The 13,853-nt window shown below is 43.6% G+C and overlaps 1 protein-coding gene across 2 annotated transcripts; it reads right to left on the bottom strand.

Annotated features, from left to right (window-relative positions):
- Positions 1 to 13: 13 nt before the first annotated feature.
- Positions 14 to 8,967, bottom strand: mon1a (MON1 secretory trafficking family member A). 2 transcript variants are annotated; one of them, XM_021569765.3, is made up of 6 exons: positions 8,785 to 8,967; positions 8,269 to 8,434; positions 5,222 to 5,620; positions 4,229 to 4,994; positions 3,987 to 4,134; positions 14 to 3,783 (listed from the first exon to the last, which is right to left on the bottom strand). In XM_021569765.3, the coding sequence occupies exons 2-6, from the start codon at positions 8,399 to 8,401 to the stop codon at positions 3,643 to 3,645; spliced, it is 1,587 nt and encodes a 528-aa protein (XP_021425440.2). In that variant the 5' UTR covers positions 8,402 to 8,434; positions 8,785 to 8,967; the 3' UTR covers positions 14 to 3,642. The 2 variants fall into 2 exon arrangements, with proteins under 2 accessions (XP_021425440.2, XP_021425441.2); XM_021569766.3 differs by lacking the exons at positions 8,269 to 8,434; positions 8,785 to 8,967 and adding an exon at positions 7,674 to 7,816.
- Between the last annotated feature and the right edge of the window lie 4,886 nt (positions 8,968 to 13,853).

Genomic DNA, 13,853 nt, shown 5'->3' with positions numbered 1-13,853 from the left:
CTTGCCACTTGACTTCAAAAATGTATTTCCTATTCATTTATTCACAAAGAAAAAACACTTTTTGGGATTTAACATAAATATATGAATGAGTAGTCCATGTGCAATTGTTGAAAGTAACGAAATAAAAACAATTTAAAAAACAAATTACAATAAAATCTTACCAAAGAGGGGGTAAAAAATTCTGTCCCTTGTATGTGGTTAAATAGTTACTGATGTCAGTTGTCCTATGATAGCCTACAGACAAAATCCTCACAATGTGTTGTATTCAGACATGAACACCTACACATTACATTTCATAACACATGTATTATTTATCCTAATATTAAGTCACTAATCGCTAGGAACATTTGTAAAATGTTGGCAGATCTACAAGCTAGACCTGTGGCACAAATGAACAGTGGAGTAGAGTACTTAAGTAGTACTTTAAATTATTTTTGGGGGGGGTATCTGTACTTTAGTATATATATTTATGACAATTTTACTTTTACTTGACTACATTCCTAAAGAAAAAATAAATGTACTTTTTACTCCATACATTTTCCCTGACATCCAAAAGTACTCATTACATTTCGAATGCTTAGCATGCAGGAAAGTGGACTAATTCACACACTAATCAAGAGAACATCCCTGTCATCCCTACTGCCTCTGATCTGGTGGACTCACTAAACACATGCTTCGTTTGCAAATTATGTTGAGTATCCGAGTATTGGATATCCATAAATTAAACAAAACAAGAAAATGGTGCCATCTGGTTTGCTTATATAAACTCAGCAAAAAAAAACGCCCCTTTTTCAGGACCCTGTCTTTCAAAGATAATTCGTAAAAATCCAAACAACTTCACAGATCTTCATTGTAAAGGGTTTAAACAATGTTTCCCATGCTTGTTCAGTGAACCATAAACAATTAATGAACATGCACCTGTGGAATGGTCATTAAGACACTAACAGCTTAGACGGTAGGCAATTAAGGTCAGTTATGAAAACTTAGGACACTAAAAGGACTTTTCTACTGACTCTGAAAAACACCAAAAGAAAGATGCCCAGGGTTCCTGCTCATCTGCGTGAACATGCCTTAGGCATGCTGCAAGGAGGCATGAGGACTGCAGATGTGGCCAGGGCAATAAACTGCAATGTCAGTACTGTGAGATGCCTAAGACAGCACTACAGGGAGACAGGACGGACAGCTGATCGTCCTCGCAGTGGCAGACCACGTGTAACAACACCTGCACAGGATCGGTACATCCGAACATCACACCTGCGTGACCGGTACAGGATGGCAACAACAACTGCCCGAGTTACACCAGGAACGCACAATCCCTCCATCAGTGCTCAGACTGTCCTCAATAGGCTAAGAGAGGCTAGGTTGAGGGCTTGTAGGCCTGTTGTAAGGCAGGTCCTCACCAGACATCACCGGCAACAACGTTGTCTATGGGCACAAACCCACTGTCGCTGGACCAGACAGGACTGGCAAAAAGTGCTCTTCACTGACGAGACGCGGTTTTGTCCCACCAGGGGTGATGGTCGGATTCGCGTTTATCATCGAAGGAATGAGCATTACACCGAGGCCTGTACTCTGGAGCGGGGTCGATTTGGAGGTGGAGGGTCCGTCATGGTCTGCGGCGGTGTATCACAGCATCATCGGACTGAGCTTGTCATTGCAGGCAATCTCAACGCTGTGCATTACAGGGAAGACATCCTCCTCCCTCATGTGGTACTCTTCCTGCAGGCTCATCCTGGCATGACCCTCCAGCAGACAATGCTACCAGCCATACTGCTCGTTCTGTGCGTGATTTTCTACAAGACAGGAATGTCAGTGTTCTGCCATGGCCAGCGAAGAGCCCGGATCTCAATCCCATTGAGCACGTCTGGGACCTGTTGGATCGGAGGGTGAGGGCTAGGGCCATTCCCCCTAGAAATGTCCGGGAACTTTCAGGTGCCTTGGTGGAAGAGTGGGGTTACTTCTCACAGCAAGAACAGGCAAATCTGGTGCAGTCCATGAGGAGGAGATGCACTGCAGTACTTAATGGCGTTGGTGGCCTCCAGATACTGACTGTTACTTTTGATTTTGACAACCCCCTTTGTTCAGGGACACATTACTCCATCTGTTAGTCACGTCTATGGAACTTGTTCAGTTTATGTCTCAGTTGTTAAATCTTATGTTCATACAAATATTTACACATGTTAAGTTTGCTGAAAATAAACACAGTTGACAGTGAGAGTAAGTTTCTTTTTTTGCTGAGTTTATAATATATGAAATGATTTATACTTAATTTTGATACTTAAGTATATTTTAGCTATTACATTTACTTTTAATATGTGAGTATATTTAAAACCAAATACCTTTAGACTTTTACTCAAGTAGGATTTTACTGGGTGACTTTCACTTTTGAGTCATTTTCTATTAAGGCATCTTTACTTTTACTCAAGTATGACAATCGGGTACTTTTTCCACCACTGTAAACTAATCAGCTACAATACCCTAAAACCCTAACAAGCTCCAGCCATCACACCCCATTAGCTTAGCACAACTCTGAAGGCAATTAGGTAAGGCATGAAGGCCTTTGATGACTGCCAAGGTGAATGTGAAAATTACAGTATTTTTCTTAATCAAATGTGATGGACCCATGAAACACTTATAATGTGTGAGATAACATAAATCATATTAATACAGACACCTGAGAGATTCCCATCTTAAAATAAAGATACTTTTCCAATTACATCATCTTTGACTGTGAAAATCCATGATCAAAACATTAATCCAAGCAAAAAATGAAGACACAAATAATCATTAAAAAAAATTTCAAAACAATCTTTTGAAAAAACAAAACAGTAATCATGGTAGAATTTTCACATTACTCTTGCAGTATGCAGACAAACAAAATAATGAAATGAATATTTTTAAGTATGTGCATATGTGCCTAAGTAGAGCGCATGGGGCTAACTGCATTACAGTCATTAAGTGAGATTAATATTTTTTTGGTTTCATCAATTATTGGGCTAACTATAAGGGACTATTGACAATATTGACTCTATTGAGTCACAGGAATGTGCTTTCCCCAGAAAGTTAACCATTGCCCTTCACATGCATCCCCTAACCAAGCAAGAGCATCTTGGTAAACATAAAACAGCCCCTCAGGCACATACTAGAGTTACATAAAAACAAATGTAGTTCCTTTTCAAGATGGTCAGTCTCTATTGGTTATATTTGTAGGTTACTGCTAAAACAACACACAGCATTCCTCATGTCCAGGTAGTGATTCCATACAGTGAGTTTAAAATAATCATCTTATAGCAACAGGGACAGCATCACAGATGTTATTGTTATTCATTGAAATGTCTGCTGCGTAACTCTCAATTCCCATAGGGCAATCACCGTAGTTGAAGCAAACAATTAAAATAAAAAAATTATGTTTGATAAAACATAGCTGTACTCTCATTGTGATGACCTCATTGGACCCCCTGATGACCATAGACTGAAGGGTCTGCAAAGGGCAAACACAGACTACATATGCACAACAGTGATGCATGATGGTTTGTTGGCATTATATCCATGGCCTCCAATGGTGACCATCAGACTTCAACATCATGAGGCGAGTTTAGAGGGCCAGGGCTTCTTGGAACTGTAGCTAGTTCAGATGGGGGCTCAGTATGTCAGGGGACTAAGGATGAAGAGGCGGTCCTCCTCCCTCCTGATCCACTTCAGCAGCTTATTAACAGCAGCCACGGCCATGGCCTTGGTCCCAAGAGGACTGAAACAGAGGTAGAGCTCAAAGCCACTGGTCACCTAAAGGAGAGGTAGGGTAGAGGAAGAGGATTTAGAGGGGAGATTAATAACAATGGTACTACAGATACCCCCTGAAGAGATCCTTATGAACCAATATCTTTATTATGCACTGCAAGACTGAATTGTAACATCTACAATATGGTATCAATAAGATGAGATGAATAACAATGCAAATCTATAGATTGGTATAACACTATGCTTACCCAGGCCAGCAAGTTCTCAGTCTCTCCACAGCGGTAGATGGAGCGCAGGGGACGTGTCGGTTGGTGCAAGCGGCTGTGGAGGTACTGGTACAATCCCATCAGCCTCTCCTGGTCCTCTAAAGATTGGTATGGCAAGGGCAGCTCAGGGCTGATGGAGAACACAGAAACAGAATGGTTAAATTGGTGGTAAGTCAGGATAGGAGATCATGTGTGCCATCATGTGTCTGATGATCCATACTCACCTAGTGTAGAGCCCTGAGCTCTTAGACTTGTACAGAAAGTGCCTGAGTTCTGGGATGCTGACTTGGGTGACAGAGTAGCTGGGGCACTTCAGTGCCTCCTTCAGGGACTGGTAGGCAGTGCGTCGGCTCAGCCGCTCCAGGAAGCGGCGCTTGCAATCAGACAGGTTAAAGAAGTCTTCCCGGTCGGTGGACACCAGGATGAGGCAGAGGTCAGAGGCAGGCTCCAGGTAGGAGATGTGGGCATGGAAGAAGCCAGCAGTGTTGAATTTAGGGAGGCAGATGGGCGTCCAGCCTTCGCCCTCGCGGAAAGATGACGAGGAGCCCACCAGGTTGAAGAGCAGGTGCAGGTCCATGTGGTGCAGGTACTGGTCCTTCTTGCGCACCAGGGTGACCAGACGGTCCCCAGCCAAGAGGATGGAGAAGACCAAGCTCTTGGCCTTGGCGGCCTGAAGGCTGGATGAGACCAGGTCGCGGGTGGAGCTGGCCAGGGGGAGGCAGGTGACAGCACTGAGGAGCAGGCCCGGGTCGCGGTCCAGCAGACGCAGCAGGTTGTCAGTGAGGTGCTCGGAGCCTGCCAGTAGGCGGCGCAGGTCGTAGTTCTGCTTATGCTGGAAGATGTGGTTGAGCTGGGTGAGGGTGAGCAGGCTGACAATCTGGTAGTAGATGTATTGCAACTCACGCGTCAGCTCTCTGTCTGACTGACAGGTCCGGGATACACCCACCAGGACCAGAGGAGTTTTGCGAAGGAACACCACTTTGTAACCATCTTGAACAGAAGATTTGAATGAGAGGGAAATGAAACATCTACAGTACTAGTAGATAGGTGCAGCCTTTCTTGCAATATGGCATGTCTTACTGACAGAACTACCGACTGAGCTTTCAATTATGTAGCCTACTTCATAGTTGTTCACCATGTTTCATTGACAAAAAACTGCAAGGCTACTCTAACTAATTTGCCCCTCCACAGAGATACTCCCTACATCTTCTACTTACCTGCGTGAATGGAGCGGATGATATTCTTATCTGCCTCCACGACAGAGACCAGTGCCATCATGACCCCCATGGTGCTGGAGAGGGCTTCCTCTGTGCCGTAGCGGGTGTAGATGGGCTTGCCTGCCTCGCTCAGTACAAACACATGCTTCCTGTGGCTACGCCAGACCTCACTGCACACATCCTCTTCCTTACTCCTGTTCTCTGGGCGCTCCTCCTCTACCTCCGGCTGCTGTTCCTCCTGGGTCACCTGCTCAGCCCCCAGACATAGAGCCTCCTCCTCTGCTGACTCTTCAAGCACAGTCTCTCCTTCAGGTTCTGGCTCAGTAGTCGGCTCACTGTCAGCAGTCAGGTCCTCAAAGGACTGTGCATGAACAAACATGGCACTCTCCTGGCCAGCACCTGTGGAGATGAGATCATGTTTTTAATACAGTGATTCTGTACATAAACCCATCCTCATCAACATCTGAATACAGGGGGGAAATGTATGGCTTAACTGACTGTCCTGACAGCAAACACTGGGTAAAATATTGGTCTTTTATAATATCAATTGATGAAACAGTGACATCTAGCAGGCAAAAATATTAAATGAGTACAAGCGTAATAAAGTAAAAGTGAAATCAGTTTATGTGGATGTTCTTGGAAGGACAGAGAACTGAACTGCTTCAACTGTGTGTTGACTACAACACTAACAGCCATTCCAGACAGAGGTCATAAGTGGTGTGCATTATGATAGCCTCCAGGAGAACAGCACTTTGATGTGAGTGCCTAAGGGGAATGGGAAAAAGAGGGAGGCCATCTTTCATTGAATGATGTACGAATGTTTCCTGGACAGCAAGTCATATCCTATTTAGATAATCTAATTTAGATGACACTTCCAGCTGCAGTAAGAGTTCCCAAGCTTTTCCCAGGTCAGACTAGGATTTAAGTTCTCCCCTGGAAATATATAAAAACGGCATGCGAGAGAATCTGAGGGGTGTACAAAAATATATATTTTCAGCTTTGCTTTTCCCTGGGTGCTCTTAGTCTGTTATTTTAGCTAATCATTTATTTTTTTATATAAAAAACATTTCAGCTTTTGGTTTTAAACATGGATTAGTCTCTACAGTCCTCTTGTCATCTGCTTTTACTGTTTGAACTCCCATGACTGTTATCTACAGATTGTCTGTCTCGTGCTCTTTTTATTGTTTTTATACATTTCCCAGTAAAGTGTATTGGGGTGCATCCGTGTCTGAAATGTGCTATATAAATAAAGTTGGATTTGAAAAAAGAATGTACCCCTGTTAAATGCCCACATCAGTAGAAATAAATGTTTTCGTACTGAAAGACAATGGCCAGTGCTTACCCAAGATGTTTCACAACAATTTAAAGTCGATAAATCATCGTTTTAGTCAAAGTATGACATACTCGGGCTTGAAGTGACAAATCCAAACTGCCTACTTCTTGCAAATCTGTGTGAATGTTTTATCCTATGATATGACATACAAATTCTATTCAGCCTACGTTTCATTTCAGGGCTGGGTTTTATTTTAAGGTTACCACCTACTAGCATGGCATTGTTAATTAAATAGAAACAGCAGCTGCAAAGTTATTCCTCTTAATGACTGAGATGAGCCAAACAGGCTTGTCCACTTGGCCGCCTGAGCCATGGAACAAATAAAAAATAAGGGCTGCAAACTTGTGTTTATGCACATCCACTTTTTTTTATCCATCTTTCAATAGTTCAATAGTTACCGGAGCTTCATCTTATTTTTTCAAACTATTTCTATGGCGGATTTGCAGGCGCAATTTATGGAAGATGCCAACATTTAAGATAACAATAGATGGCGAAGTCAAAGATGTTTCCATCTGTGGCAAAGTTTTCCCAAAATCAATGCTTATCACAAATCCAGCTCCAGAACCAGCCATAGAGCCAAATGGCTAATCTTTTGAATACGGTGTAGTAAAAACAGATAACATTAGCTAGCTAGATAAGGTTAACATGCTCGCTAACTACGCTGACAGCTGTCAGTGCCCCATTTGTTAACGTTTACCAAATCAACGTGGAAATTCCCACACCCAATTCATGAATACGAATAAGCAGCCTTTGTTATTTTTCAGAGGTGGAACCTCAACGTGCATTTCATCTCTAGGACAGGAAATTACGTTGATGCCAAGAGGCAGGCCTTTGAAATGCTCCTTTACAGGGCCTGAGACTTAATAGATTAATTGGCCATGCACTGCCAAAGTATTTTTTAAACTCATTGTGGTCCTATTTTCTCAGTAATGCTGGTGTTATTAATTAACAGAGCCAGCAGCATGAATCACTCCTGAAGAATAGAGTACTGTATTTCCTTCCCCAAAACAAATCTGTATCATGACCTTCAGGAAAGGCAAATAAACAAACGTACCATATCAATCATAATCCAACATACTCTCAGTCTGAAACAGAACAAATAAGACAAGCAAAACCTACCACTTATTTCAAAGACCACTTATTCTAAATCCAGGAAGCATGATATGTGGATGAGAAATGATACATGTGAGCTCTTGTGCAGCGACATTCCTTCTCCCTCTTATCCAGCCAACACACACTGAAGGTCTGTTCAGAGGTTGCATGGTGCAAAATGTGTCAAAGCGGTTTCTTGGAAAACGTCACATGATGAAATTGAGTTAATGGTAGATTCAACAGTTATTTCATGCTGCCGTCGTGCTCGTGAAATTGTGGCACAGCAAGAGCTGTTAGTCCAATCAATAGAACATGTGGCATGTAAAGTATTTATTTGAAACTATTTCCAATTAAATAAAATAATAATAAAAATTAGGTCCATAGTTGGCCAAGTGCAATATTATAAGCAGCCCATTTTATCCTCTGTTCAAGTGGACACATATTTCAATTAGAGAAATATACATTTTCTGTCACCATAAAGTGGCATTGTTCAGAACTATGACTGGATGTTTAATTCAGACAGGGGAGCTAGTCTGTAGTAACATGACATCTACAGTAAGTAAGCTACAGGTGGATATCGGTCACTGGAAAGTGATGCCATTATTAGAGTAGCCATGCCCACCTGGTTCTGTGCCCACCACCAGGCCTGGAGTGGGGCTTTCAGACCTCTCGTTGCGGAGACGGTCCACTGGTGCCAGGGTGCCATTCTGCTGGACCTCCCACGGTATACCCTTGTTGTGGACATATACAGCCATCACTGCTGCATAAGTTACTACAGGGACAACCACCTGTAACACGGGATAGTAATTACCAAGTCTGTCAACATCTGAAACAGTGCGTTTCAGTATTCGCATCGGCCTAGTCTCGTGTTGTTGTACACATTGACTCCAAGTTGAGTACACTGACTGTGCTTTTCTGTGACTATGTATACATGTCATGTTAAAGATGAGAGGGAAAGACGATTGGTACAACAGTCGACAACTTGAGCGGATGTTCTTGCTGAGACAACACTTAGCTATCTAGCTAGCTAACGTTAGTTTGTTAGCATAGCTAGCTAGTTCTGCAGGTAAATAGGATAGTTAGCTAGCTAGCTATTGCATTTTCCTGTGTACACAAATTATTTTCAAATCATAGCTACCTTTAATTTCTCCGAGAAGAATTTAAATGCATGTTAACTGTTGTAACGTTATCGTAAACTGTTGTTTGACTCTTTGTGTGTAGAATAATACCACCTCTAGCGGGCGCGTATCTCCTGACGGAAGTACAGTGCCTTTATTATTGAATTATGGGGAATGAAGTAATTTCTCACCATTTTGAGTGCATTGGGTACGTTCCCGAATGCGTCTATTTTCATTTTACGAGGGTTAGCATGATGCTGCGTAGATTCGTTCATATTTTGTACATTTACAATTTTCAGTGTGCCTAACTCGCTACTTTTGTGGTGGTTAACAATATTTCAATTTAGAAAGTATGGGATGGTCTAGCTCTGAAATTAATTTCACGGCATAGCTCAAACAAAGAAACCAAAAAAAAAAGATATCCGAACGTACCCTTTTGATGACTACATACACACAAGGGGCAGATACTTTTACTTTTACTTAAACCTGCTAGGTAAAATCGCAGTTGAAGTAAAACAAAAAAAACACATAAATCAAATACTTTACCTGGTTGCTGTTTTTTTTGTCTGCCTGTTTTTCCCACAGGGGGTTTTCCCTGTGTTTTCAGAGGTACTAGGTAATTTATCCCTCACCGTGTTCCTATTCCTCCAAGCGGGTCACAACATAGCTCTCCCAGGGCGTCGGAACACTGCTCCGTGGCCTTGTTGGATTGACTGAGCTTATGGCTTCCCTTTGTGACAGGTGTGATGGTGGCATCCCCCTGGGGATCTACATACCTCGTGTATGCACTGCCTGGGTTTGGGCCATACTGGATACCTGTTTTGTGTGGTGTTCTTAGCACACCTGCGCCTGGCGCGATTGGAAGCAATGCGCAAGTGGGTCGGCCAGGCTGGGGTTCAGGCTGAGGACGCAGGAGTGGTGCGGCAGCGAGTTGTTAGTCCCTCTACTGGGCCCAGTACCCCTCCAAGGAAGCGTGGCCAGAGCCACTGCAGGCAGAGCCCATCTGCTGCCAGTCCTGGACGGGGGCATGAGTTGGACTGCTGGGACCACCTTGAACAGAGGGCGCATGCCCTGTGTCAGGAGGTTGATAGCTTCGATGGCAACGACAGCTGTTCCCTGTTGGCCAGTGATAGGCTGTTCCTGGGGGACGATGCTGGCACTCTTCACTATGTAAGAGGGGCTGACAGGCCATCAGAGGCCTCCAGCTGGGCTTCAGCGGCTCGAGAGGCTATGAGAGGCCTACTCACTTGGGTAGTCACTGCACTGGTCATCAACTGGTGGACAGTGAGGACTCTCCATCTGTCCTGATCTCTGCTGAGTATCCCTCTGCCATATCCCTCAACGGGTTCCTATTCCTCCAAGCAGGTCACAACATAAGCTCTTCCAGGGCTTCGGACCCCTGCTTCGTGGACTTGTTGGGTTGGCTGAGCTTCTAACTTCCCTTTGACAGGTGTGATGGTGTCAATAGTCACCACCATAGGGACGTGCCTGAGGGACCCATGTGCTTGGGGCGCCAGAGGAGAGGCGGGCCCCGGCAGGTCCCCTGACACACCCTTCCTTGGCCTTGGCCGCTTCTCCCGGTCTCAAAGGGCAAAGTGGGTGGAGTGTCTAGAGTCCCCATGGGTGTTGTCCTCAATGATCGAGGGGTACTGACTCCAATTACAGTGCCGGCCTCCGTTCTTCAGGGGCCTTGGTGTCACCACGGTGGCCGACCCCCCCTGAATAATTCCTCAAGGGTGTCGTCCGCAGGATTGAGACATCAGAATGGCTAGGTGGGTTCTACTCCACTTATGTTGTGGTCCAAAAAGAAACTGAGGGTTTCGACCGATTCTGGACCCTCCGCAACCTCAATAGGTACTTTCGTCTATGCCCAAACAGTTTGAGCTTCTACTTTTAAAGATCCATCTCTCCAAAAATAAGTCCCTCACTGTTACCTCTTGTTATAGACCCCCTCAGTTCCCAGCTGTGCCCTGGACACCATATGTGAATTGATTACCTCCCCCCACCTATCGTCAGAGTTTGTACTGCTAGGTTACCTAAATTGGGATATGCACACACGCCATTCTACAATTTTAGATAGATGCCCTCAATCACAAATGATCAAGGAACCTACCAGGTACAACCCTAAATCCGTAACCATGGACACCCTCATAGATATCATCCTGACCAACTTGCTCTCTAAATACACCTCTGTTGTCTTCAACCAGGATCTCAGCGATCACTGCCTCATTGCCTGCATATGGGTCCGCGGTCAGACGACCACCTCTCAACACTGTCAAACGCTCCCTAAAACACTTCTGCGAGCAGGCCTTTCTAATCGACCTGGCCCGGGTATCCTGGAAGGATATTGACCTCATCCCGTCAGTAGAGGATGCCTGGTTGTTCTTTAAAAGTGCTTTCCTCACCATCTTAAATAAGCATGCCCCTTTCAAAAAATGTAGAACTAAGAACAGATATAGCCCTTGGTTCACCCCAGACTTGACTGCCCTTGACCAGCACAAAAACACCCTGTGGTGTACTGTACTAGCATCGAATAGTCCCCGCGATATGCAACTTTTCAGGGAAGTCTGGAACCAATACACACAGTCCGTTAGGAAAGCAAAGGCTAGTTTTTTAAAAGTCCTTCCAGACTCCCATTAAGCTTCTCCAATCCAAAATTAAATCTAGAATCGTCTTCCTATTTCGCAACAAAGCCTACTTCACTCATGCTGCCAAACTTACCCTTGTATTACTGACTATCTTACCGATCCTTGACTTCGGCGATGTCATTTACAAATTATCCTCTAACAATCTACTCAGCAAACTGGATGCAGTCTATCACAGTGCCATCCATTTTGTCACCAAAGCCCCATATTCTTCCCACCACTGCGACCTGTATGCTCTCGTTGGCTGGTCCTCGTTACATATTCGTTGCCAAACCCACTGGCTCCAGGTCATCTATAAGTTTTTGTTAGGTATAGCTCCGCCTTATTTCAGCTCACTGGTCACCATAGCAACACCCACCCATAGCACTCGCTCCACCAGGTATATTTCACTGGTCATCCCCAAAGTCAACACCTTGTTTGGCCGCCTTTCCTTCCAGTTCTCTGCTGCCAATGACTGGAACGAATTGCAAAAATTGCTGAAGTTGGAGTCTTTTTTTCTCCCTCTCTAACTTCAATCATCAGTTGTCTGAGCAGCTTCCCGATCGCTGCAGCTCTACATAGCCCATCCAACCAACTACCTACCTCATCCCCATTTTTGTTTCTGCTCTTTTGCACACCAGTATTTCTACTTGCACATCCTCATCTGCACGTATATCACTCCAGTGTAAATTACTAAATTGTAATTACTTCTCCACCATTGGCCTATTTATTGCCTTACCTCCTTACTTAATTTGCACACACTGTATACAGATTTTACTATTGTGTTATTGGCTGTACGTTTGTTTATCCCATGTGTAACTCTGTGTTTTGTCGTGCTGCTTTACTTTATCTTATCTTGGCCAGGTCGCAGTTGTAAATGAGAACTTGTTCTCAACTGGCCTACCTGGTTAAATAAAGGTGAAATAGTGGCAGGGGAGTCTGGGCCTCCCGCCGGCATGCTGTCTGCCTATGTGGAGCGGACACGGTCAGTGAGAACAACAGACCAGCTCTTTGTCTCACTGGATTGTGGACACGATTACGACAGCATACTGTCTGACCGGCAGGCCAGTGCTGGGATCTGTGGTGGCACATGTCCACAATGTAGAAAACAGGTATTTTATTTGACCTTTTATATAACCTCTTTTGGCACATAAACTGCTAGCGGAACACCTACGACAACATCCGGTGAAATTGCATAGCCCGAAATTCCAAATACAAAAATTGTAATATTTAACATTCATGAAAATTCAAGTGTCATACATAATTGAAAAGCTTAACGTCTTGTTAATCCAACCGCGTTGTCAGATTTAAAAAATGCTTTACGGCAAAAGCATACCATGTGATTATCTGAGGACAGTGCCCCACACCAAAATACTTTTTCAACCAGCACAGGCATCACAAAATCACAAATGGCGATTAAATAAATCGCTTACCTTTGAAGATCTTCCACTGTTTGCAATCCCAAGGGTCCCAGCTCCACAATTAATTATCGTTTTGTTCGATAAAGTCCTTCTTTATATCCCAAAAAAGTCTGTTTAGTTGGCGCCAACAATCTCAGTAATTCACTCTTTCAACATGCATACAAATTAATCCAAAAAGTTACCAGTAAAGTTCGTCCAAACAAGTCAAACGATGTTTCTAAGTAATCCTCAGGTACTCTAATATCTAAATAAACAATCATATTTAAGACGGAGAATAGTATATTCAATAGGGAAGATAAATAAAAAAGAGAGCGCACCTCATTCACACTCCAAGACCACTTTTCTAATGAGAGACCTTGTAGTTCTACCAACTACTTGTTCATTTTTCAAGAAACAAGCCTGAAACCCTTTCTAAAGACTGTTGACATCTAGTGGAAGCCATAGGAACTGCAATCTGGGTCCTATCTATTTGTATTTCCCATAGACAAGCACTGAAATGGCCTGTGACCTCAAAAACAAATTATTCCGGATTGATTTTCCTCTGGTTTTTGCAGGCCATATCAGTTCTGTTTTACTCAGGCATTATTTCAATAGTTTTAGAAACGTCAGAGTGTTTTCTATCCAATGCTACCAAGTATATGCATATCCTAGCTTCTGGGCCTGAGTAACAGACAGTTAACTTTGGGCACATCAGTCATCCGAAATTCTGGACAAAAACCAGTATGCTAATGAAGTTAACTACGCAAGTCAGATAAGAACAAATTATTTACAATGACAGCCTAGGAACAGTGGGTTAACTGCCTTGTTCAGGGGCAGAACAACAGATGTTTACCTTATCAGCTCAGGGATTTGATGTAGCAACCTTTTCGGTTACTCGCTCAATGCTCTAACCATTAGGCTACCTACCGCCCCAGGTAGGACTCACTATACTTGTGTCCCCTTCTGAACACTGGTGTTTAAATCTGCATGCATTACATCAATCCCATTCATCTCAAAATGACTCTACAAATTCTTCTTCTGCATGTTTATCTTTATGTGTACTCT

The sequence above is a fragment of the Oncorhynchus mykiss genome, chromosome 17 (assembly GCF_057628025.1).
Source record: "Oncorhynchus mykiss isolate SJ-2025 chromosome 17, ASM5762802v1, whole genome shotgun sequence".
NCBI classification, from domain to species: domain Eukaryota; kingdom Metazoa; phylum Chordata; class Actinopteri; order Salmoniformes; family Salmonidae; genus Oncorhynchus; species Oncorhynchus mykiss.
This window is presented reverse-complemented; position numbering and strand designations above follow the sequence as displayed.

Excerpts from the sequence above, each read along its gene's own strand:
- mon1a (XM_021569765.3), bottom strand. The coding sequence starts at position 8,401 with ATGGCTGTATATGTCCACAACAAGGGTATACCGTGGGAGGTCCAGCAG. Across the intron at positions 4,995-5,221 it reads CATCCGCTCCATTCACGCAG|ATGGTTACAAAGTGGTGTTC; the intron begins GTAAGTAGAAGA and ends CTTCTGTTCAAG. Across the intron at positions 3,784-3,986 it reads CTGAGAACTTGCTGGCCTGG|GTGACCAGTGGCTTTGAGCT; the intron begins GTAAGCATAGTG and ends CCTCTCCTTTAG.